The sequence below is a fragment of the Nicotiana tomentosiformis genome, chromosome 6 (genome assembly GCF_000390325.3).
Source record: "Nicotiana tomentosiformis chromosome 6, ASM39032v3, whole genome shotgun sequence".
NCBI lineage: Eukaryota > Viridiplantae > Streptophyta > Magnoliopsida > Solanales > Solanaceae > Nicotiana > Nicotiana tomentosiformis.
Window position 1 is genome coordinate 43,748,849 of NC_090817.1, and position 25,790 is coordinate 43,774,638.

General features: G+C 39.1%; 1 protein-coding gene across 7 annotated transcripts; it reads left to right on the forward strand.

Annotated features, from left to right (window-relative positions):
• Positions 1-145: 145 nt before the first annotated feature.
• LOC104099738 (uncharacterized) lies at positions 146-25,671 on the forward strand. Of its 7 annotated transcripts, none has more exons than XR_011408539.1 (9): positions 157-384; positions 1,086-1,720; positions 2,775-2,912; positions 3,074-4,635; positions 4,926-4,983; positions 20,564-21,210; positions 22,284-22,421; positions 22,583-23,639; positions 25,284-25,671. XR_011408539.1 is itself a non-coding variant. In XM_033657009.2 (5 exons), exons 2-5 carry the CDS (start codon positions 1,607-1,609, stop codon positions 22,670-22,672), a joined length of 480 nt encoding a protein of 159 aa, XP_033512900.1. In that variant the 5' UTR covers positions 163-384; positions 1,086-1,606; the 3' UTR covers positions 22,673-23,779. The 7 variants fall into 7 exon arrangements, 1 of the variants encoding a protein (XP_033512900.1); XR_011408538.1 differs by having other exon boundaries at positions 22,583-23,635; XR_011408537.1 differs by lacking the exon at positions 25,284-25,671 and having other exon boundaries at positions 146-384; positions 3,074-4,983; positions 22,583-23,791.
• The last annotated feature ends 119 nt before the right edge of the window (positions 25,672-25,790 follow it).

The window sequence follows — 25,790 nt, forward strand, 5'->3', positions numbered from 1 at the left end:
GAAAATAAAGCACCAAGTAGCAAAGAATGTTAGCAACAGTGTAACATAGTAACGTGTGTGAATGCCGCAACATGCGCAATAAAAAACGGTAAATAAAAAATTACAAAAATAGTCCTAGGACTATTGAATGGTTGGGGGCCAAATTAAAAAATAAGAAAATTTTGGGGTAAAATTTAAAAAACTAAAAAATAAGTTAACCCATCACCCAAAATAGTTCCCCACCTATCCCATTCTCTATTTTCTCTTTCTTTATTTTTCATGATCTTCCTCCCCCTTTCTCTCAAACTCAACCTCCAAAATCAGTTTTCTCACGATTTGGGACTCCAAATATCGGCTCCATTTCTACTCAACTTCGTTCAAAACTTTCGAAATTCCATCATCAAGGTAATTTTTATTTTATTTTTCTACCCCATTGATGAATCCTAAACTTGTTATTTCAACTTCTATAGATTCTTTTATTTTTTTGTGTGCTTTTGTATCTTCATGTCGTTGTGTAGTTTCGTGCCTAAATTTTAGAGCTGTCGTGTAGTTGATAATTTTGATTGAAAATTTGGTATTTATATATTGTTGATGAGGTTATTCCACAGACCTAGAAATCTAGTTGTTGTGATGTTAAAATGGCTATATTGCTCCATGTTTGGGTCTGCGAAATGATTTTTACCCATTTGTTTTAAACATCTCATTTGAATTTTTGAAACATCTTAAGAGATTGTTAAACATCTATGTTGTTATTGTTGTTGTTATATGTTGTGCAATTATTGCAATATTTTTCTGAGTTTGGTTAGTGGCATTTTGCGCTGATATTTCAAATATCTCATTGGAGTATTTGAAACATCTTAAATATGGTTGAAATATTCTTCTTGTAAATAACTCGTTGATTGTAAAATATCTTCAGAGATGTTTCAAACATCTAATTAGATGTTTGAAGCTTCATATAAGATGTTTGAAACAACTGTAAGGATGTTTAATAATCCAAAAAACGTTTCACCAAAGGATACCTGATTATTTATAGCGTTAATATTTTATATGTTAGGAGTAAATTATTTGTTTACTTGTTGATGGTTGTTACTTGTTTGAGTGTGTAGATAAAATGATAAAGGAATGTGTGCCAAAAAAGGAGAAAGAGGAAGAGGTGACTCTCCTTCTAAAAAACCTAGCAAAAAAATTAGGACATCATAGGAAAATGAGATACAACAATCAATTCTTATTATAGCTGAAGTAGAAGTTACACCTCTTCGGGTAGTAGGAGGAGGAGGACAGAATAATCAGGTAGAAGGAGACACTGCTACTGAAGTAGTAAAGGAGAGAATATTGGAGAAGAGGAAAAAAGAGAAAGAAGAGGATAATGAAAAAGAAAAAGAAGAGGAAAGAAGAAAGAAGAGGATAAGGAGAGAGGAAAAGAAGTGGATAAAGAGAAAAGGAAATAGAGAAAGAAATAGAAGAGGAGGCAAAAGTTGATGATGAAAAATCAAAAGAGGAGACAACGGTCGTTGAAGGAGAAGAAAGAAACGAGGAGACAAATATTGATGATGAAGAATCATAAGAGGAAATAGTAACTGTTGAAGGAGAAGAAATAGAAGAGGAGACCTCTGAAGATGAAGATCTTATGTTGAAACCAAGAGAAGAAGAAGCTTCAAGAGAAGAAGAAGAAGAAGAAGAGGCAGAGGCAGAAAGAAGAAAAAAGAAAAAGAATGACAATGCACCTTCTCAATCTGTTAAGGTAAGCTCAATATGTTTAAAACATCTCTCTGGATGTTTGAAATTCTCCTTGGAAGTTTAAAACATCTAGTTGGATGTATAAATTATTTATCTGGATGTTTGAAATATTTCATAGGATGTTTCATTAAAAAAAAGTTGGAAATAGATTTTAATAATTATTAAATTCATTATTCTTGTGCCTTTTATTAATCAACATTTTAAAATCATATAAAGATTGAGATGCCTAAAGATGAGTTTGATAGTTGCGAGGTTGAAATCTTAAGGCTTTGGCCGGAACTTCCACCGTTCAAGTTCAAGATATTTTTGGATGATAATGAGACCTTCATCAAGAACATCACAGTAAGATTCTCATTAGGATTAACGATTATGGGTGAGTTCAGAAAGTTGTAGCAGGATGAGGGCCTTGAAAATAAGTTTAGGACTAGTCCTTTCAGGCACTTTTAGATGTGCCTCAGAGGCCACTGTTTAAGGCATCTATATTACAGTAGAGTATTGTAGGAGAAGACCCAGGATTTATGGGTTAATTACAAAAGATTACCAGTCCGCTTTGGCCTTTGTGTGTTTGCCATAATGATCGAACTCAACTGTAGACATTCTTACCCTAATTTGAAGATTGAAAAGTACTTTCTTGATGATGAAGATTTATCAAAACTTATACCAAAGGAAAGAGAACTGTGACTGGTAAACTAGTGTTTGACTTAATCAAATCCAAATCCAAAAAAATTTAAAAACATAAATATGCACTATGCTTGATTTGGTTAGTTCACTACATTTTGTTGGCAAAGGATTTGAACTGTGGTGTGTCTGAAGATACAGTCAGACTGGCCTCCACAAAAGAGGCTTTCTACATTTATCTATGGGGCAAAAATATTTTTCACTTGTCTGTTGATTATACTATAAAAGATAAGAAAGAGCGTCAACAATCAAAGAGTGACTCTTATTAACCTCTACGAATTTCCTTAGACTTTCATGGTAACTAGATAAATCTTATTTATTATTTTTACTTTTGTGTTATTTATATAACCTTTTATATACTGTTTGATCACACAATGTAGGCTTGGACGTTTGAAGCCTTACCTCAATTACGGCCAAAAGATTATCTAAAAGAGAGGACTTTGCCGAGGATGAAGAGGTGGTTATTTGAAAAAGTAGAAAAAGACAGGCCCGATCCATTTCAGATCAAAGATGATCCGGTACGACTCATTCTGGTGTATGTTTCAAAGATGTTTGAAACATCTTTCAAACATCCTGTAAATGCTTGAAACATTTTGTAGAAAGTGTTTTAAACATCTAATGGATGTTTCAAGCATGCCTTTAATATCTATGCTTATAAATCTTTTTGTTTCCTTCCCAGGTAGTGTGCCCTTTTCTTTACCCTACAAAGGCTGAAAAGAGGGAGGCTTACATCCAAAATCTTATTATTTTACCAGATAAAGAGACATGATAATAGATAGCTTAAATAAAAGGGTTAGATAGAGTGACAGTCTTAAGACCTTTGGGTAGTGCCCTTAAGATAGAGAAAGGTAGTTTGCAAATCCCACAAATTAGATATAGCCATGTGGTTAAAGGATATAATGGTACATGAGAAAAATCTGTTGGTGGAGATGGTAGAATTAGAGGAGAAGCTATTCGTGATGATGTGTAATGACCCAACTGGTCGTTTTGAGCATTTGTACTTCGATCGGTGGTTTGAGGGCATGAATAGTTCCGTATGATATATTATGACTTGTGTGAATCTTCAGTTTTGGTTTTCGGGTTATTCAGAATCGATTTGGAAGAATGAATTTCATTGTTGAAGCTTTAAGTTGGAAGAGTTGACTAAGTTTGACTTTTATGAATTTGACCCTAGAATGGAGTTTGATGGTTCCGTTAGGTCCGTATGGTGATTTTAGACTTAGGCGTATGCCCGGATTTGCATTGGAATATTTCTAGAAGGATTCGATACTAATTGGCGGAAGTTGAAAATTTGAAGGCTTGGAAAGTTCACAAGTTTGACCGGGAGTTGACTTTGATGATATCAGGTTCGGATTGTGGTTCCGAGAATTGGAATAGTTTCGTTATGTGATTTGGGACTTGTGTGCAAAATTTGAGTTCATTCCGAGTTGATTTGCTATATTTCAGCGCGAGTTTTGGAAGTTGAAAGTTTAAAGTTCATTTAAGATTGATTTGAGGTGCGATTCATTATTTCGATGTTGTTATGTGTGATTTGAGGCCTCGAGTAGGTCTATGTTATTGTAAGGTCCCGTAAAAATTTTCTAATGATTTAAGATTTTAAAGTGCGCCAGCAGTATTTGGGAATAACGTATTTGAGTATTAAAGGAGACCCATGGGATAGAACCATATCATTTTGGTATTAAAATATATGTTTAAGGCATGTTGGAAGATATTAAGGAGTTTTGTGAATGGCAAGAACTTGTGTAGAACAAGTTGGACACATTAAGTGGAAAGGATATTTTAATTGGCACAAGACCCGACTTCAAATGAATAGAAATCCCACAATATAATGACTTAGGTGGTGATCTACCTATCAAATTAAAGTTCTTTGAGTCTAGTTTCCAACGCATTAAACCGTTCGTCATTTGGATGTGTATACAGAATGTTATGGCCATTTAACTGGACTTGTATCATATGCGCGCCCAGATGCGCAGCCGTGCATATTTGAGAGTTTCTGCCTCATGTGCGCGGCCAGATGTGCGGCCACTTGTTCAGGTGCGCGGCCGCACACGTAGGAGCCCATTAAATAACCCCAAGGCTGGGTAGAGAGGGGTTAAGTCATTTCTTGAGCTAAAACCTGATATTTTAGAGAGAAATGAGAGTGTTCTAGAGAGAGGAAGTAGATGAAGTATTTTGTTCATCAAGATCTTGTTCAAGCCTTGAAATCCAACAAGAAAATCTGACAAGATCTTCACTCAAGAGGTAAGATTCAAATCCCTAGTCTTCAATTTCGAGTTTGGGATAAAAGATGAGTGATTGGACGTATGATTCTTGGGTGTAAGAGTATTAATTATACATGCTTATACCAATAAGATTTGTGGAAAGATTGTTGAGCTAAAATAAGTAAAGATTGGGTTGTGGAGTGAAGGAAATCTTGTATAAGAACCTTGTAGTTAAATTTGCACACCTAGTATTTGATAAAATGCTCAAATGAGCCGAGACCATGAATATCTTCCTAATTATGGTTCAATTTTTGTTATGTCTCAAAATAGATTGGGATTGCTAGAATTTTTGGAATGTTGTAGTAATTTAAGGAAAGCTCAAAGCGAGGTATGTTGGCTAAACTTTCTCTCTTAGAATTGAATTCTATGATGTTCTCGTAAGTTCCAAGTATGGTTGTCCCAAGTTCCTTATTCTATGTTCCAAGTTGTCCCCAACAAATTCGATTGTCCCGAATGAGCAAAGTGTCGAGAATTATGTATTCAAAACGTGTTCCAAATATTCCTATCACATTATGTTATCTTTTGGGAATGTGTTCAAGAATGATATGTGTATTAAAATACTATGTCTTTGAGTTGTGTTTCAAATGAAGGTTATGATGCCAAATTGTGTGAGAAAACACAATATGCTTAAGACTCTTAATTGCTCATATGTGTACCTAAAGTGATTGAAAATGTCTTATTGTTGATAATCAATAAAGATGGTTGGAAGTGAAATAGGTGAATTGGGAATATAAAGTGTGGCCAACGTGCCAAGAGTGAAAGTTATACTTGTGGCCAATGGTGCTAATGAAGTGAGATGATGTGATAAAGAATATGAAATGAGCCTCGACTCAACTATTTTAAAATGACTTCGAAAATAGAATTGTCTAAAAACTTTTGTACTCAAGTCATGCCATATGTGGCTGTTTTAACAAATACTATGCTTTGTGAGTATTTTCAATGTATTTGAGTTCTTATATATTCGTGAGTGGAAATTGTGTATTGCCCTTTTTGGGGAAAAGTATTTTAAGAATAAATGGTGTGTTACTAGTTAATGATTTTAACTTGCGCATCAATTGTCAATTATTTTACTCCATTTCTCGGAAAGAAATCTATTGTGCTTAAATTGTTCATTTCTAATGAACTTAAAGTTGTGATTTCCAGAATATTCTATATGTTGATATTTGAAGGTGATCTTTGAAATTGAAAAAGGTGAAAGTGTGGAACATGAAATGCGGCCATCTTGCCAGGAATAAAGAATCTTGTGAATGGCCAAATGAGCCAAGGAAATATTGTCCTTGTGAATGACTGAAAATACTAATGAGAATTTATACAATGTGAAAGATGTAGAGGCGAGTACTATTGTATTTATTTTACCTCTGTATGCAAATCAAATCAAAAATATTTTTGGGAGCATCATTAGCAAAACAGAGAAAGGGTGGGTCATAAGGCCCACACCTGAAACTACATGTGCCGGTGTAGGGGTGAATTGTGATTATTCCCCTTATTTGGGATGAAATTGAAATATTGGTGAAATTGTGATTATTCCCCTTAATTGGGATGAAACTGGTAATAACTATGAATTGGAATAGTCAACCCACACGGCATATGTGGGAAGGCGGCCTAGTTGATCGGGTAGAGATCGGACACCATGTTGCGCACATAGTGATACTACTCTTGGTAACAACTTTATTTCACATCACATGTCAAACCACTTTGTTGGTATCCACTATTAGCTTGTCACAAATAAAATACAACACTTGAACACCACATGGAATTATGAACAAGGTGCTACCTATGCTAAGAACAAGGTGCCTAAGTCACATAAACCTTGCCAGGAGGATTCTTAGACAATGCAGGATAAATAATTAAGAGTAAGATGGACTGGAAAAGTAACTGGCTCGACATCAAATTGCTTAGGACATCAGCTAATTAGCACAGATATTGGAGCTACATAAACAGAAACCTAGAGTTTACTTAAAAGAAAAAAAATACTAATAATAAGCCAACACCAGTGCTGCATACATGATCCCAATAAGTTTAAAACTAAATGGAGAGACCTAAAGTGGAGGCCAAGCATGTTGCATCAACATCAGGGGTGAACCACATAGGAGTTGGTAGAATCCTTTGTATCTTGTCTACTTCGATAGGGTAGTAACATGATAAAAAGCTTCCTTCTTTACAGTCATAAATCCCCAAATCATGACCTCCACAATTAGGCTCCTCCCTAAATATGTAATTATAAGTTAGATCATCTGTAAAGTAAATAGAATTGGGCCTCAATTCCGGGAACATGGTGGTCGAGAGAGCAAAGCCGAGATTGGAACCATTGAAGAATGCACGATTGCCAAGGCTGCCTGGCAAGTATCGAAGCTCCACATGATCATGGTCTATAAAATCAAGCTTGAAAACATCAAAAGTTTGAGTCTTGTAGGGATATTCGCGCACAGCGTTGTCCATAGGCAATATCAGAGTCCCATCTTGGGCAATGCCATGCGTGTAACAATAAAAAGCTCCTGTCTTTGGTGGTCATATTGAATAGGTCAAAATCTACCTCAATGGGATTTAGCATAGAGTGGTATTATGGAAGGTGATGTGGCCGAGGTCGACTAGTGGATAGCGGGGCTCGTAGCCGGGCGGTCAATAACGGTCGAGATCAAGTACCAAGGACGGTACTAACGGCTAGTTTTTGTAATAGGATATCTAAGGGAATATTCCACTGAATATTTTATATACTGGTACTTTTAGGGTTGACTGGGGATATGTCCCATATAAATAGAAAAAGAGATAAGGGGAAAGGGTATGTAATATTTTCTTTCTGATAAGAGCACTTTTTGAGAAGAAGACTCTCTCGAGAAAAGATACAAACATTACCTTTCTAATAAGATTCCACCATCCATTATTCCAGATTTTTTAGAATAGTTCCAATATTCTAGGATTTATCTTATTATTCATCATTGTTAGAAAGAAGAATCATCCACCTCATTCGATATTGGGTGAATCATTCTCCTTATTTACGTTAATGCCATTTATGGTTATTTAGTGTTTGATATTCTTCCATCATTACTCCTCTTGAAATACTGAATGTACACTGCATTTAATCCCCCACCAACACTACCTTGCGTTATTTGTGTTAGCTAGTTATAAATTCAGGGATATTATTATCAATTGGGCTTAATCCCTCATTACATAAAATTAATTAGTTTAATCAAATATTTACATGTTTTGGTCAAACAATTTGGCGTCGTCTGTGGGAATTTCCTAGTTAAATTTTTAGTTTCCCCTAGATCTATAATTAGCACAGTTCATAAAAAAAAAGGGCAAAGCTCATTTTTCCTTGTACACATGGATCTGACATACAGGTAATGGAGAAGAAAGGATGAAGGTAGTGGCCGATCTCACCACCAACCTCTTGAATACCATCAATGAGGTTTCTGAAAGAGAAGGCGAAGATATAACGCCCAACGCTTCCCCCAGGCGAGTTGGGTCGCCCCTCTCTTACGGCAGTATCACAACATCCCGCGGTAAAGGAGCTTCCACGCCCACGACGGAAGAGGCGCCACCAGCAGTGAAAAACTACTCGAGGCTTGGCTAACAAACACACTAACCAGCATCCTCGACAAGCCCGCCCAGGAGGCAGCTAGAGAAAATGCAAAGACTAGCATTACACCGACAACGGACGAGCAGCACGACCCTCTCCCTCCAGTAACAAGTATCACTCACAATGTTAATAATGCAGGTGATGACACCCTCACAACCATTCTGAGGAAGATGGAAGAAATGGAAAATGAGAACAAAATGTTTTGGGACCAAATGAGAGAGCACCAAGAGAGAGTCGACAAAATACCGGATGCCCCAAAACTCGTGCCAAAAAGAGATGCTGGTCAGTTCATTGAGCAACCCTATAGTGATGAAGTCGCCCCGCATGCCATACCCAAGACCTTCAAGATGCCGCCTAGAAAAGTCAACCAGAAGTTGACTTATGAGTAAACGAATTCGGATGTGAATTTTTATGATTCGATTAGATTTGTTGGGTGATTTTAGACTTAGGAGTGTGTCCAGAATGTAATTATATGATGGTACGACCGACCCCAAAGATCATATGACTCACTATGTCACTGCGGTAAAAGGCAATGATCTCGCCAAAGAACAAGTATCCTCCATCTTGTTTAAAAAGTTTGGCGAGACCCTCACCGGAGGAGCATTAACTTGGTATTCACAATTGTCCGCGCGTTCCATCAAAATGTTTGAAGAAATGGCCGACAAGTTCGTAATGACCCATGTTGGGGCCAAAAAGGCGGAGGCAAAAGTGAATGATATATTTGCCATCAAACAATCGCCTGGAGAAGGATTGAGGTACTTCCTCACTTGATTCAACCGAGTAAGGATGACCTTACCGAATGTATCAGAAGGAATGGCTGTAGCAACTTTCCAAAATGGGCTGAACAGGAATGGCTCAAGGGCGACCAGAAAATTATTAAGTCGGCTTATGAAATATCCTCCAACAACTTGGGATGAAATACACAATGCCTACTGTGCCAAGGTCCGTGCAGACGAAGATGACCTAAATAGACTAACTCATCGGTTGACCTCGGTGCACACTGAATCCAGGAAGGATCGAAGAAATGATGCCAGGAGGAATCTCGCAGCTCCACGACCCAATCGGGAAAGGCATCAGCCATACATTAGAAGCACTATCATGCCCCCTCCCACTACGAAGAGGGCCCATCTAGACCAAGGACAAGGACTCACCGAAACGAGATAGGTATGCCCCTTTATTATCCTCTCACAATTTATGTGTGTCACCCTCAGAAATAGTCTACGCATTGGAAAAGCTCGGACCAAAAGTAAAGTGGCCGCAAAAGATGAGGTCAGACCCAAGCACCAGAAAGTCAAATGCCCTCTGCGAGTTCTACCAAGAGCGAGGTCACAAAACTGAGGATTGCATCGCCCTAAGGCAGGAGGTTGTAAATATGCTTCACCAAGGACACCTCAAAGAATTGTTGAGTGACCGATGAAGGACCAACTTTGCCCGAGGACGTGAACAGCACCAGGGACCGCCGAAACCACCCTCACCGACTCGCACCATTCAAATGATCATCGGAGGTGGTGGCGACACTTCGATCAACATCGTAAAGTTCACCATAACCCACAAGCTCAAACGGTCGATCACTCACGAACGGTATGACGAACTCAAAGAAAGTATCATCTTCGATAAGTCAGATACCCACGGTTTGGTTTTCCCTCACTATGATGCCCTTGTTATCACTTTACGAATATTAGATACAGATCTAAGACGCATTATGGTGGACGATGGGAGCAGCGCGTGCATTATCCACCCTCGAGTACTTGCACAAATGAAACTCGAGGATAAGATAGTGCCGCGCTGCATCACGCTAACAGGTTTAACGATGCAGTTGAACGAACATCTGGAGAAATCACACTCCCCGTCCTGGCCGGCAGTGCCACTCTGGAAACCACATTCCACATCATGGACCAGGATACAACGTACAACGCCATAATAGGCCGACCTTGGATACATACCATGAGGTCCATCCCTTCCAGCTTGTACTAAGTTATCAAATTTTCAACCCCATGGGGAATATTTGGCATATGAGGAGAACGACGCACATCTAGAGAATGCTACCGTATCGCCCTGGATTGTACAACCACCCAACAAATAAATGGCAAAACAAAAGAGGCATAGCAATTAACAGGGTCGAGGTCGAGTTGTGACGAAAGAGAGGACGTCATCAGAGATCCCAAAATAGTAGAGGCTGCGGGATCAACCATAGAAGACCTCGACCCCGTTCAACTTGATGATACCGACCACAGCAAGAAAGCCTACATCGGTTGCAAGCTTCAAGAACCAGGTAACTTCTGTTAATTCTTAACTGCTAACGCAGACTTGTTTTCTTTTTCCCATGCAAATATGCCAGGTATCCCGAAGGAGATCGCCACACACAAGTTGAACGTCGACCCATTCCACCACCTGGTGAGGCAGCTTAGGCGAAAGTTCAATTCCATAATAAACGATGCAGTCCGCGAAGAGGTCAAAAAATTACGTACCCCCACTTCAAAAAATTGGCCCTGGCCTTGGTCGTAGCTTTACAAAAGCTTAGACCCTACTTCCAATGCCCCCCATCTCGGTAGTCACAACTTTCCCCTTGAGAAGTATTCTGCATAAGCCCGAGCTATCGGGCAGGTTGGCCAAATGGGCCATAGAATTAAGCGAGCATGATATCACATATCAACCGTGAATGGCGATAAAATCACAAGTCCTCGCCGACTTCGTCGCCGACTTTAGCGCAAAAATAATGCCCGAAGTTGAAAAAGAAGCGCCCCACGCTTCTCCACAAACACAAGATCTATGGATTTTGTACACCGATTCCTCTTCTAATGCGTCAGGGTCCGGACTAGGACTTGTAATCGAAGTACCAACAGGCGAAGTGATTCGCCAGTCAATAAGGTGCCCAGACATAACTAACAATGAGGCCGAGTATAAGGGCGTGATTACAGGATTAAGGCTAGCACTCAAGTACGAGGCGAGACGGGTCATACTACGCTGCGACTCTCAACTCGTCGTTAACCAAGTCGCAGGGACTTTCCAGATCAAAGAGCAAAGGTTACAAAAATATCAGGCCGAGATCTGCAAACTACTGCCCGATTTCGATGAATGCCAGCTCGACCAGATTCCTTGAGCATAAAACATCGAAGAAGACGGCCTCTCCAAATTAGCAGCAGCCACTAAAAGCATAACCGGAGAAAGAAATGTGCTCACCCTCTTCCACTCATCAATAGATCAAATCGAGGTACAGACCATAAATCTAACTTGGGACTGGCGCAACCGTATTGTTACATACTTACAGGATGTCATACTCCCAGATGATAAAAAGGAAGCCAAGAAGTTTCGGATGCAAGCATCGAGGTACACCATCATTCATTACGACCTATACAAGAGTGCGTATGGCGATCCCCTGGCAAAATGCTTAGGCCCGAATCAAACTCGGCGCGTCCTAGAGGAAGTCCACGAAGGCCACTGCGGATCTCGTTCTGGCAGTCGAGCTCTGGTCAGATGTCTCATACGGGCAGGTTACTACTGGCCCACTATGAAAAAAGAGCCTGCGGTCTTCATAAAAAAATGCGATCAATGCCAAAAATGCGCCCCAATGATCCATCAAGCAGGCGAGCACCTCCACTCGGTCACTTTCCCTTGGTCGTTCATCAGGTACGGAATGAACATCACCGGCCCCCTCCCTGCGGGGCGAGGTAACGTACGATTTCTTTTGGTTTTAACTAACTATTTTTCTAAATGGGTGGAAGCAGGAGCATTCGCCCAGATACACGAACAAGAAGTGATCGCCTTCATATGGATAAATATCGTGTGCCGCTTCGGCCTCCCTAAAGAGATCAGTTGCGACAATGGACCCCAATTTACTGGAAAAAAGGTTGCCGAATTTTTTGAGAAGTGGTATATCAAAAGAATACTCTCAACACCGTATCACCCCGCGGGCAATGGGCAAACAGAATCCTCCAATAAATCAATACTGAACATCATGAAGAAAAAGTTTGAGGAATCCAAAGGGCTATGGCCGGAGTTATTATCAGAAGTGCTTTGAGCCTACCGTACAATGCCGAAGACGAGCACAGGATAGATGCCCTACTCATTAGTTTATGGCACTGATGCGGTAATACCAGTCGAAGTCAGAGAGCCCAGTTTGAGATATTCCCATGAGAGCGGGCCGAGCAACAATGAAAGCAGAAGGTAAGAGCTCGACGAAGTCGAAGAAAGGAGAGATATGGCCTACATAAGGATGATCACCCAAAAACAACAGGTAGAATGCTATTATAAAAAAAGGCCAAGATCAGACCACTCAAAGTCGGGGACTACGTGCTCAAAGCCAAAACACAAGCAAGCAAAGACCCGCGGGAAGGCAAACTGGGAACAAATTGGGACGGTCCATACAAAATCACAGTAATAGTAAACAAAGGGTATTTCCAACTAGAAACAATGGAAGGAAAACTACTACCAAACAACTGGAACATTACACACCTCAAGTACTTCAACTTTTAAGAAAAAGGGTTCTCCAAGTCGTACTCTTTTTTTCCTCACTTGAGTTTTGTCCCAGTTGGGTTTTCTCAAGGAGGTTTTTAACGAGGAGATAATGGGGACACTTCAAGTTGAAATGCGAACGGAAGAAGGCACTGAGCGGTCAGTTCATTACCCAACCTCTCAACACGTCTCCAAGTCACCCAATGAAGGGACTAGATAAACTGGAACTGGAATGCCAGCTCGAAAAACATGTAAATTTCTCCAAGTATATGAGCAAAACACAAATGTATGAAGCCCGCCCATACTTTCACCAGAGCAACATTGCCTCAATACCCGCTCGCCCCCCGTCCACAATTAAGTAAGTTACATTTGACCTTGCTCGAATTAACTCACATTCGACCTTGCTCGAATTAACTCACATTCGACTTTGCTCGAATTAACTATGCACGGGTTACATTCGACCTCGTTCGAATCAACACCCGCTTGACCCCCAACCACAATTAAGTAAGTTACATTTGACCTTGATCGAATTAACTAACATTCGACCTTGCTCGAATTAACTAAGCACGGGTTACATTCGACCTCGTTCGAATCAACACCCGTTCGGCCCCTGACCACAATTAAGTAAGTTACATTCAACCTTGCTCGAATTAACTCACATTCAACCTTGCTCGAATTAATTAAGTACGGGTTACATTCGACCTCGTTCGAATCAACACTCGCTCAGCCCCCGACCACAATTAAATAAAAGTTACATTCGATCTCACTCGAATTAACTCACACTCGACCTTGTTCGAATTAACTAAGTTACATTCGACCTTGTTTCAAATTAACTAAGTATAGGTTACATTCGACTTCGTTCGAATAACACCTGTCGTCCCCCGGCCGCGACGGAAACTTAGTTCTGTTTTGACCTCATTCAACACACATAAACCAAGTTCTTACGACTAAAACGACCAAACGGCAAAACAAAAAAAAGAGGCATTCAAACCCGAACAGAAGGAAAAGAGTCAGGTACGAGCAACGAAAATGGAATTTCATAAAATATATTCTTTACTAAGGTTAGAACAGATGCCCGCAAATATATGTACAAAACCTACAAGCAAAAAGAAAGAAAAATAACTACTCGCCACCTAACCCAGCAACGTCACCTATATGACCGCCTAGGTCATCTCCACCCGCCTCTCTGCTAGTGCCATCACCACCGCCTTCAGAATACTCATCCTCATACCAGGCATCTTGTTCAATCCCGTCCACTCATGTGTCCTCCTCGCCATCACCAGCCTCCGACGTAGCGGGATCATAGCCACAAGCAGTCCGAGCTGAGCGTGCCTTAGCGCGAGCATCCTCAAAGTCGACCTCAAAAACTTTTACCGCCGCCATCAAATCCCTAAATATATCCCGTTGGGCCTCGGCGTGGATCCAGATAGCATACAAATCCCGTGGAACGTCAGGAAAGGCAGAAGTGCGAGAAGAGGACGGCTGAGCCAGAAACTGGGACTTCTCTGCTTCAAGGACGATAACTCGTTCATTAAAGCCCAAATTTTCTTTCTCCAACTCCCATATATGCTCGTCGAGTCACTCCTCTCTTAGCCTCGCTGTCTGCAAATCACCCGCCCGCTCTGAACGAAGAACGTAGATTACGGCCTTCGATGCCTCTACTTGCCTCAAAGCCGCAAACTGATCCGATTCTGACTTCTCTAAGTCCGCTATCCTCTTGACGAACTCACCACCTAGAACGTCCGCCTTGATTAGACTTTCTTCGAGCTAGGCCCGCAGCGAGCTCACTTGGGCTTGAAGGTCAGCGCATTGGGCCTCAACTCCCCTGCTCACCTCGAGCTCCTCTTCCTTGTCCCTCAACGCCCCCTCGAGCTTACTACATTTTCTGATGACCTTCACCAATTCATTATCCTTCTCCTTTAGCTCATCTCGGAGAGCCCGGAAGTAGCTACTCCCACAAGCCGCCTGCAAAGCTCGCATTGTTTATCACGATACTCGCGATACTTCCGCTCCATCTTTTGGAATATGGCCTTCCGCCTCTCCTCTCGGCGGGATCTTTCGATCTCCAAGATCACGGTATGAAAAGCAAACCAGAGCGAGTAAGAATAAAATCGGATTCGACATAAACGAACATACAAATGAAATACCCTACTTACCCTAAGAGCAAGGCCGGCTATGCTCCTCGACAATATGGAATCCTTCAGTTTTTCAAGGGTCTTACCCTCCACGTCGGAACAAAGGGGACCAAGAGAAGGGACCACATTCTCCAAATCGACTAGCAGATATCGGTTCAGAGGGATCGCAATGGTACGCATGGTTCCCTCCAATCTCACCTCGAGCCGGGTGAGTCCTTCTCCCATCATCCTAACCTCTTCAGGGTCCATATCGGAGCCCGTATCGTAACCATCCTCAGTAACCCCCTTACCTCTCTCATCAGTAAACGAGGTGGGAACATCAACGGGCCGTGAGGATGATGGCACACCTCATCGCATAGTACGCAGAACCTCCACGGATACCCCACCAGTTCCGACGTTGGCATCAAGAAGGGGCACGCTCTCTATAGCTTTCGCTGATGGTAGGACCTCAGAAGGAAAATGCGCACTGTCTTCAGGCACAACGGAGGCCGGTTCGCGTTCATTCCTTGTAGAATCTATGGCTCGGATTATCCCATCGCCGACGTCCACCGACCTCCTTTTACGAGGGACCAAATCCTCCTCGCTCGGGGAAGATTCTTCATCTATTAAATGAAGCAAGGGAGAGGCCAGAGTCTCTGGTATTGAAGCCGTCGAGGATTGAGCCGATCTAGCCAAAATCGGAGGCCGAATAGAAATGGATGGCTGGGCAAGCTTAGAAACAGTCACAGCTGGGGTAAACCCAGTTGTAGTGTTCATCTGGCGAAAAGCAGGAGTAGGGGCCTTCGACCTCCTCGAGGATCCCCGGGCTAAAAATAAAAGAGAAGAAAAAGAAGATTAAGAGGTCGATCCCCACAAAACAATAAGAATCAAGAGACCAGAAGGCCATGACAATAAAGATTCAAAATGGTTAAACTCACTGGTTGCTGAAAGTTTGGGTTCGAACTTCTTGATAAAGGCCGACCATTCGTGAATCCTCACTGTGTGAGGCAAGACCTGGCTAACCCAGTCATGAATATCTGCAACCAAAGGAAGGGGCGAAGTCTCGGCTGAACGAGGAAAAGGCAGAGTGTTAGGCTACAATCAAAATGAGAAAAATAAACGCTTAGTAAAAAAAATACTTACGGGCATAATTCCATGCCTCAGGAAATCCATTCACATTTGTCACCACATCCTCGGTCTTGACGTAGAAGTAGCTAAACCAAAACCGACGATTTGCTTTATCGTCCATCTTCACTACCAAACTCTTACTTCCTCGGTGACGAAGATGCAACATCGTCCCCATATAGAAATTGGGCGCGAAGAGGTGCATCAGGTGGCGAAGAGAGATCCCGCGGCCGGCCAATTCCACGTACTTCATCAACATGCGGATGAGTTTGTAGATGTAAGGTGAAAGCTGGGCCGGGCAGACGCTGTAGTAGCGACAAAATTCCTCCGCCAATGGGAGAAGAGGAAATGAGTAGCCCACGTAGAACGGATATGCGTAGAATGCGCAGTATCCAGGGCGATGAACCTGCACCGCATCATGACTAGCCGGGACTAGATCGATGTGGGCCAGAATTTTGAACTTCGCCCTGAAATTAGCAAGGGCAACCACGTCCATCACCGATCGGTGGCCTCAGGGTCGTCCTCAGGCGGTTTTGAAAAGTCAGATCTAGCCTTCTCGTTACGGGAAATTATTTCCTCCACCATAGGAAAGCTTTCATCCTCCTCAACAATGGAAACCCCATCGTCATGGGGAGGCATGCGCACTGCCAAGGGAACAGGGTCAGGTATCCCCCCCCCCAGAACTGGAAGACGCATTAACCATCATTGTTTATGAATAAAGGTGATGTAAACATAGAAGAGTCAAGAGTAGCAGGAGCCACCAGAATAAGTGAAAGCAAGAATATGGAAGTAAGATCAAAAGAACAAGGATTCTGAATGAGAAAGGAGGAAGAAGTATGATGGTTCAATATTTAGATTGCAAAGAGTAAGGCAAAGGATTTTGTATCCCTATTTATAAGAGTTCAGGCATCAATATCGAGAAAGCAAACCGTTGTTACCCAGCTCAGGAATCGAAGTGGCAGAGGCACGAGAAACGATGCAAAGTATCGGGAAAATACGTAATAATGACGTATGTTGACATGACGTCACTCTGAAATGACGTGACCCTGGATTGCGACTCACGGAAGGCTACGTCTCCATCCCGTCTGAAATGCTACTACTCAACCTGCTCATCTAAACTTCTCAACCATAACCAACAGAGTCCGCTCATCGAGGTCGCCCAGGGTCGACATCAATAAGCGGAGGGACTAACTGTATAGGTCAAAATGTGCCTCAATGAGATTTAGCGTGGAGTGGTATTATGGAAGGTGATGTGGCCGAGGTCGACTAGTGGATAGCGGGGCTTGTAGCCGGGCGGTCAATAACGGTCGAGGTCAAGTACCAAGGACGGTACTAATGATTAGTTTTTGTAATAGGATATTTAAGGGAATATTTCACTGAATATTCTATGTACTGGTATTTTTAGGGTTGACTGGGGATAAGTCCCATATAAATAGAAAAAGAGACAAGGGGAAAGGGTATGTAATATTTTTTTTCTCATAAGAGCACTTTTTAAAAAGAAGACTCTCTCGAGAAAAGATACAAACATTACATTTCTAATAAGATTCCACCATCCATTATTCCAGACTTTTCCATCAGATTTGAGAATAGTTCAAATATTCTAGGATTTATCTATCATTCATCATTGTTAGAAAGAAGAATCATCCACCTCATTCGATATTGGATGAATCATTCTCCTTATTTACGTTAATGCCATTTATGGTTATTTATTGCTTGATATTCTTCTATTATTACTCCTCTTGAAATATTGAATGTACACTGTATTTAATCCCCCACCAACACTACCCTACGTTATTTGTGTTAGCTAGTTATAAATCTAGGGATATTATTATCAATTAGGCTTAATCCCTCATTACATAAAATTAATTAGTTTAATCAAAGATTTACACGTTTTGGTCAAACACATGGACCAAGTAATCAGTGTACCAACAGTAGCATGACTTGCACTCTAGCTCATTATCATCCGCAGCAGAAGAGGTCCAATCATCACTGCAGCCTATATCTTCAATCTGAATGAGAAACCTCTTAATTGGATCATTGTGGAGATCCCAAGCTTCAAGCTCCTTATCTTGGGTGAGAGCAAAAACAAGTTTCTTTCCACTGTGGAACACAATTTGAGTGTACTCGCGTAAGGGACCGTCGAGTGCAGTCCACGAATTGGCTTCAGCTATGCCAGGCCTCCTGCAGAATGCGAGTCGCTGGTGGGGCCCATAAATAACCAATGCTATGCAGTCCTCTTCCATAGGATCAGGGGATGAAAGGATCATCTTTTTGACAATGTATGAAGACATACGTTGTGGGGTTAAGGGAATAGATTGGTGGTTAAGAAAGCATTCGACTCTGACACTGTTCCGAATAACGCCGTTAACACAGGGGAAAGTTTTAATGGATGGAAGCTGGATAGTCTTACCAGAAAATGGGTTAAACATGAAGAGAAGACAATCTTTAGGCTGTATACAAACAAGCCATCCCTTGGATAATGAACCCAAGCAAACGGAATCAATATCAGGCATCATCACTTACTGCTCATGTTGTACTTGTATGACATCCCCTTCTGCCAGTCTGTAGAATTTGAAGACGGTGCTGTCCTCCTTAAACACCGGCAATAGCATCAACCAAGGAGCCACACATCTGCTCACCACAGGACCACTACAACTTCTAATCAGTACTTCACTAATTTGCCCTCTCATTATTTCCTTTGGAACAGAAGTTCTGACCACCAAGGAAGAGCTAGCCATGATTGAATTCGACACAAGAACCTCCAAAACGTATTTATAGATCAAGAATCGGTTTGCTTTTAGATACAGTAATCCAAAGTCTGCCAGGTTTCGACTTGCTTTCTGTCGGCTCTCACTTTTACGGAAAAATGTGTTTAAGGGCTGGGCCCGTTTGAAATTAAAAAAAAATTCCATATATTTTATTTTTGAAAATTTACTTTTTTTTTTTGAAATTTGAAAAACTCCAAAAAATTATTTTTTAAAATTTTTACTTTAAATTACTTAGTAGGCGTTTGGACATAAGAATTATAATTTTTTAGAAAAAGCAGCATTTGAAGATAAGTTGAAAAAGTATTTGGAATTTAAAATTATATTTGGACATGCATTTCACTTGAAAAAAATATTACAATTTTGTGAGTGGAGAATTTTTTTTTTGAAAATTGGGAAAAAGGTTTTTTGAAAAACTCTTGCAAAATTTCTTGGACAAACACATTTTTGAAAAAGAAAATAATAAAAAAATAATTATGTACAAACGGGTCTTTAAAAAAAATTCAAAAACATATCTAAATTGTATTCATGTCCAAATACAACTCTAATTTTTAAATACCATTTTCACTTGAAATTTTTTTGTTTACTTTTTTTCCGGAATTTTACAATTCTTATATCCAAACGACAACAGGTTGGTTAATCAAGGGTGGTCGGGGGCAAACAACAACAACAATAAACCCATTTTGATCCTATAAGTGGGGTCTGAGGAGGGTAGTGTGTACGCAGATCTTACCCCTACCTCTCAAAGATAGAGAGGTTATTTCCGATAGATCCTCAGTTTAAGAAACAATGAAAATAAAGTACCAAGTAGTAAAGAATGTTAGCAACAATGTAACATAGTAACGTGTGTGAATGCCGCAACATGCGCAATAAAAAACCGTAAATAAAAAATTACAAAAATAGTCCTAGGACTATTGAATGGTTGGGGGCCAAATTAAAAAATAAGAAAATTTTGGGGTAAAATTTAAAAAACTAAAAAATAAGTTAACCCATCACCCAAAATAGTTCCCCACCTATCCCATTCTCTATTTTCTCTTTCTTTATTTTTCATGATCTTCCTCCCCTTTCTCTCAAACTCAACCTCCAAAATCAGTTTTCTCACGATTTGGGGCTCCAAATATCGGCTCCATTTCTACTCAACTTCGTTCAAAACTTTCGAAATTCCATCATCAAGGTAATTTTTATTTTATTTTTCTACCCCATTGATGAATCCTAAACTTATTATTTCAACTTCTATAGATTCTTTTATTTTTCTTGGTGCTTTTGTATCTTCATGTCGTTGTGTAGTTTCGTGCTTAAATTTTAGAGCTGTCGTGTAGTTGATATTTTTGACTGAAAATTTGGTATTTATATATTGTTGATGAGATTGTTCCACAGACCTAGAAATCTAGTTGTTGTGATGTTAAAATGGCTATATTGCTCCATGTTTGGGTCTGCGGAACGATTTTTGTCCATTTGTTTCAAACATCTCATTTGAATTTTTGAAACATCTTAAGAGATTGTTAAACATCTATGTTGTTATTGTTGTTGTTATATGTTTCAATTATTGCAATGTTTTTCTGAGTTTGGTTAGTGGTATTTTGCGCTGATATTTCAAACATCTCATTGGATTATTTGAAACATCTTAAATATGGTTGAAATATCCTTCTTGTAAATAACTCATTGATTGTAAAATATCTTCAGAGATGTTTCAAACATCTAATTAGATGTTTGAAGCTTCATATAAGATGTTGAAACAACTGTAAGGATGTTTAATAATCCAAAAAATATTTCACCAAAGGATACCTGATTATTTATAGAGTTAATGTTTTATGTGTTTGGAGTAAATTATTTATTTACTTGTTGATGGTTGTTACTTGTTTGAGTGTGTAGATAAAATGATAAAGGAATGTGTTCCAAAAAAGGAGGAAGAGGAAGAGGAATAGGAAGAGGTGACTCTCCTTCTAAAAAATCTAGCAAAAAAATTAGGACATCATAGGAAAATGAGATACAATAATCAATTCTTATTATAGCTGAAGTAGAAGTTACACATCTTCAGGTAGTAGTAGTAGGAGGACAGAATAATCAGGTAGAAGGAAACACTGCTACTGAAGTAGTAAAGGAGAGAATATTGGAGAAGAGGAAAAAAGAGAAAGAAGAGGATAATGAAAAAGAAAAAGAAGAGGAAAGAAGAAAGAAGAGGATAAGGAGAGAGAAAAAGAAGTGGATAAAGAGAAAAGGAAATAGAGAAAGAAATAGAAGAGGAGACAGAAGTTGATGATGAAAAATCAAAAGAGGAGACAACGATCGTTGAAGGAGAAGAAAGAAACGAGGAGACAAATATTGATGATGAAGAATCATAAGAGAAAATAGTAACTGTTGAAGGAGAAGAAATAGAAGAGGAGACCTCTGGAGATGAAGATCTTATGTTGAAACCAAGACAAGAAGAAGCTTCAAGAGAAGAAGAAGAAGAAGAAGAGGCAGAGGCAGAAAGAAGAAAAAAGAAAATGAATGACAATGCACCTTCTCAATCTGTTAAGGTAAGCTCAATATGTTTAAAACATCTCTCTGGATGTTTGAAACATCTCTCTGGATGTTTGAAATTCTCCTTGGAAGTTTAAAACATCTAGTTGGATGTATAAATTATCTATCTGGATTTTTGAAACATTTCATAGGATGTTTCACTAAAAAAAAGTTGGAAATAGATTTTAATAATTATTAAATTTATTATTCTTGTGCCTTTTATTAATCAACATTTTAAAATCATATAAAGATTGAGATGCCTAAAGATGAGTTTGATAGTTGCGAGGTTGAAATCTTAAGGCTTTGGCCGGAACTTCCACCGTTCAAGTTCAAGATATTTTTGGATGATAATGAGACCTTCATCAAGAACATCACAGTAAGATTCTCATTAGGATTAACGAGTATGGGTGAGTTCAGAAAGTTGTAGCAGGATGAGGGCCTTGAAAATAAGTTTAGGACTAGTCCTTTCAGGCACTTTTAGATGTGCCTCAGAGGCCAATATTTAAGGCATCTATATTACAGTAGAGTATTGTAGGAGAAGACCCAGGATTTATGGGTTAATTACAAAAGATTACCAGTCCGCTTTGGACTTTGTGAGTTTGCCATAACAATCGAACTCAACTGTAGACATTCTTACCCTAATTTGAAGATTGAAAAGTACTTTCTTGATGATGAAGATTTATCAAAACTTATACCAAAGGAAAGAGATCTGTGACTGGTAAACTTGTTTGACTTAATCAAATCCAAATCCAAAAAAATTTAAAAACATAAATATGCACTATGCTTGATTTGGTTAGTTCACTACATTTTGTTAGAAAAGGAACTGAACTGTGGTGTGTCTGAAGATACAGTCAGACTGGCTTCCACAAAAGAGGCTTTCTACATTTATCCATGGGGCAAAAATATTTTTCACTTGTCTGTTGATTATATTATGAATGATAAGAAAGAGCGTCAACAATCAAAGAGTAACTCTTATTAACCTCTACGGATTTCCTTAAACTTTCATGGTAACTAGATAAATCTTGTTTATTATTTTTACTTTTGTGTTATTTATATAACCTTCTATATACTGTTTGATCACACAATGTAGGCTTGGACGTTTGAAGCCTTACCTCAATTACGGCCAAACGATTATCCAAAAGAGAGGACTTTGCCGAGGATGAAGAGGTGGTTATTTGAAAAAGTAGAAAAAGACAGGCTCGATCCATTTCAGATCAAAGATGATCCGGTACGACTCATTCTGGTGTATGTTTCAAAGATGTTTGAAACATCTTTCAAACATCCTGTAAATGCTTGGAACATTTTGTAGAAAGTGTTTTAAACATCTAATGGATGTTTCAAGCATGCCTTTAATATCTATGCTTATAAATCTTTTTGTTTCCTTCCCAGGTGGTGTGCCCTTTTCTTTACCCTACAAAGGCTGAAAAGAGGGAGGCTTACATCCAAAATCTTATTATTTTACCAGATAAAGAGACATGATAATAGATAGCCTAAATAAAGGGTTGGATAGAGTGACAGTCTTAAGACCTTTGGGTAGTGCCCTTAAGATAGAGAAAGGTAGTTTGCAAACCCTATAAATTAGATATAGCCATGTGGTTAAATAATATAATGGTACATGAAAAACATCTATTGGTGGAGATGGTAGAATAAGAGGAGAAGCTATTCGTGACGATGTGTCCCAACAGTAGCATGACTTGCACTCTAGCTCAGTGTCATCCGCAGCAGAAGAGGGCTAATCATCACTGCAGCCTATATCTTCAATCTGGATGAGAAACCTCTTAGTTGGATCATTGTGGAGATCCCAAGCTTCAAGCTCCTTATCTTGGGTGAGAGCAAAAAATAGTTTCTTTCCATTGTGGAATACAATTTGACTGTACTCGCGTAAGGGACCGTCGAGTGCAGTCCACGAATTGGCTTCAGCTATGCCAGGCCTCCTGCAGAATGCGAGTCGCTGGTGTGGCCCGTAAATGACCAACGCTATGCAGTCCTCTTCCATAGGATCAGGGGATGAAAGGATCATCTTTTCGACAATGTATGAAGACATACGTTGTGGGGTTAAGGGAATAGATTGGTGGTTAAGAAAGCATTCGACTCTGATACTATTCTGAATAACGCCGTTAACACAGGGGAAAGTTTCAATGGATGGAAGCTGGATAGTCTTACCAGAAAGTGGGTTAAACATGAAGAGAAGACAATCTTTAGGCTGTATACAAACAAGCCATCCCTTGGATAATGAACCCAAGCAAACGGAATCAATATCAGGCATCATCACTTGCTGCTCATGTTGTACTTGTATGACATACCCTTCTGCCAGTCTGTAGAATTTGAAGACGGTGCTGTCCTCCTTAAACTCCGGCAGTAGCATCAACCATGGACTGCTGCTCACCTTAGGACTACTGCAACTTCCATCAAAAGAATCACTAATTTGAGGAACAGAACTAGGTCGGTATGTATACATCTAAGAATCCAAATATAGTAGGTACTAGTTTCTGGACACATTGTTGCACGTGAGTCCCTGCAAGTAGTACAAACGATTTTTTCCTATCTAATTTTTGCAATATATGATCTGTGATATATCCTTTTACATTAAATCATACTATTAAAGGATTTATAAGAGTCTTTCATATTAGCAGAAACAAAGGGAACTTCTTAATAGCAAAAATCAAGCAGTAAAAGAATTAACCGAATTCTACGAAGACTTTTTTAGATAAAAAAGAATATTTGAGTCTAAACAAACAAAAAATAAAATATTAAAATTCACAAACCGATTTACAAAGTATTTCCCACATTTCAAGGAAAAGCAAAAGAACATAAAATTTACTAACAAAAAAAAATAGAAACTTGAAAAGACATACATCAAGACAAAAAGTTCCACATAGTGACATCAAAACCAACAAAATTCACAAAAAAATCAAAATAATTATAACAAACTTTCAAGACTAAACCGACATAACATAAAATTTAAGTAAGAAAATTGGGACTTGAAAGGGGAAAAAACTAAAGAACAGAAAAGAGCATACCGTCTACTTCAAAAGAAACAAAGAACATAAAGGACTTGACCATGACCCTTTTTAATTCCACTGATTCAATACAAATAATGAGACTATAATAGTGTCTTTTCATTTGCTCTCAAGTTTAGACAACTGACTTTCAAAATAAAATGAAGTACCCGAGAGACAATGAAAGGTCGTTGTTCCTTGTAATTCTCATTTATTCAACATAAATTGTAGGATTATAGAGTAATAATAGTAGTTTTTTCATTTACTATTTAAGGTACTTATTCTTAAAATGCATACTTCTTCAAAGACTACATTAATGATAGGTACGAAACAGACTATGTTGCATCAGTTTCTGTTATTTATCATGAAATGTATTTTGATTTGCTGTACAGTAATATCAATAGCTTAATTACTTATTTAATGGAATACATTGTTATCCTCTTTACTATATGCTCCATATATAATCACACGCACGTTTCATAATACATCAGTAGTTAATGCTCAAATTTATTATAAAATATTTATTTTTAGTGGGGTAACACTTATTAGAATATATAGTTACATTTTTGTACAAAAAACATAACAAGAATAGCATTTGAATGAAGGGCAAAATGGTCGATCAATTTGTGATGGATATTTTTGTCTTTTACCTTAGATTTAATGGCTTCACACTTATAATATAGTATGATAATTTATGGGTTACGCTACAACCTGTAGGTTTTGGTTTTGCTTTAGTTATTTCTTGTTTAATTTTATGTGACATACTTCCTTTAGTTTGTTTTTTTTTCTTTTCAATTATCAAAAGGAATGAAATATTTCAATATTTAAAAATATTTTATAACCACAAAAATATTATTGCATGTTTACCTGTCTTATCGAGGGTCCACTTTAATACCAGAAAGAAAATACAATATTGGCATCCACCATCAACTTGCATACATGCCAAGTAAATCATATGTCCTTAGAGTTACTGATGTTTCGCCAAAAATACATATATTTAACTGTTGTTGCCTCATATTCTAGTACTTTTAATCATTTCTTGAGTATTAATTATATTACATTGTGCTTAATATTATATTTTAAATGTTTAGGAATAAAGCGGTGTGAAGATGAAGAGATTTGGAGACAAAAAAGGAAAATAAGCAACAATGAAGCTTCTAATTCAACGAAGGATTTGAATGTGAAAACGCACTGGATTCAGCGCTAAGGCCGACGTGACGCGTTGGTCTGGTCACTCTGGTGCGGGATTTTTCCTATTTCGTCCGGAACAAGGTTATTTCGCCCCTACACGGCCCCAACTCGTATAAAAGGGGTTCTAAACCTAATTTGGAGGAGATCTAACATACTTTGAAGGAGAATTCACGTGGAGGAACACACACCACTCTTTGGAGGAGGCTTCTAACTAGTTTTTCTTCTCTTCTCTTCTTTTAATCTTATATTTTATTAGTTCTAGAGTTTTGAGTGCTGCATGAACGTTGTAGTTTGAAGCTTGAATTGTTCTTATTATTTTATCATATTGGTTTATTTAGTCAATCTTGCATTTAATTATTTGATTGCTTGATCACCAATTGAATACTATCTACGAATTTAGGATTGAA

What these genes read in the sequence shown, in the direction of transcription:
- LOC104099738 (XM_033657009.2), top strand. Translation starts at nt 1,607, where the DNA reads ATGTTGAAACCAAGAGAAGAAGAAGCTTCAAGAGAAGAAGAAGAAGAA. An exon ending in CACCTTCTCAATCTGTTAAG is followed by an intron (nt 1,721 to 2,774) that starts GTAAGCTCAATA and finishes CACACAATGTAG; the next exon opens with GCTTGGACGTTTGAAGCCTT. An exon ending in TTCAGATCAAAGATGATCCG is followed by an intron (nt 2,913 to 22,283) that starts GTACGACTCATT and finishes CACACAATGTAG; the next exon opens with GCTTGGACGTTTGAAGCCTT.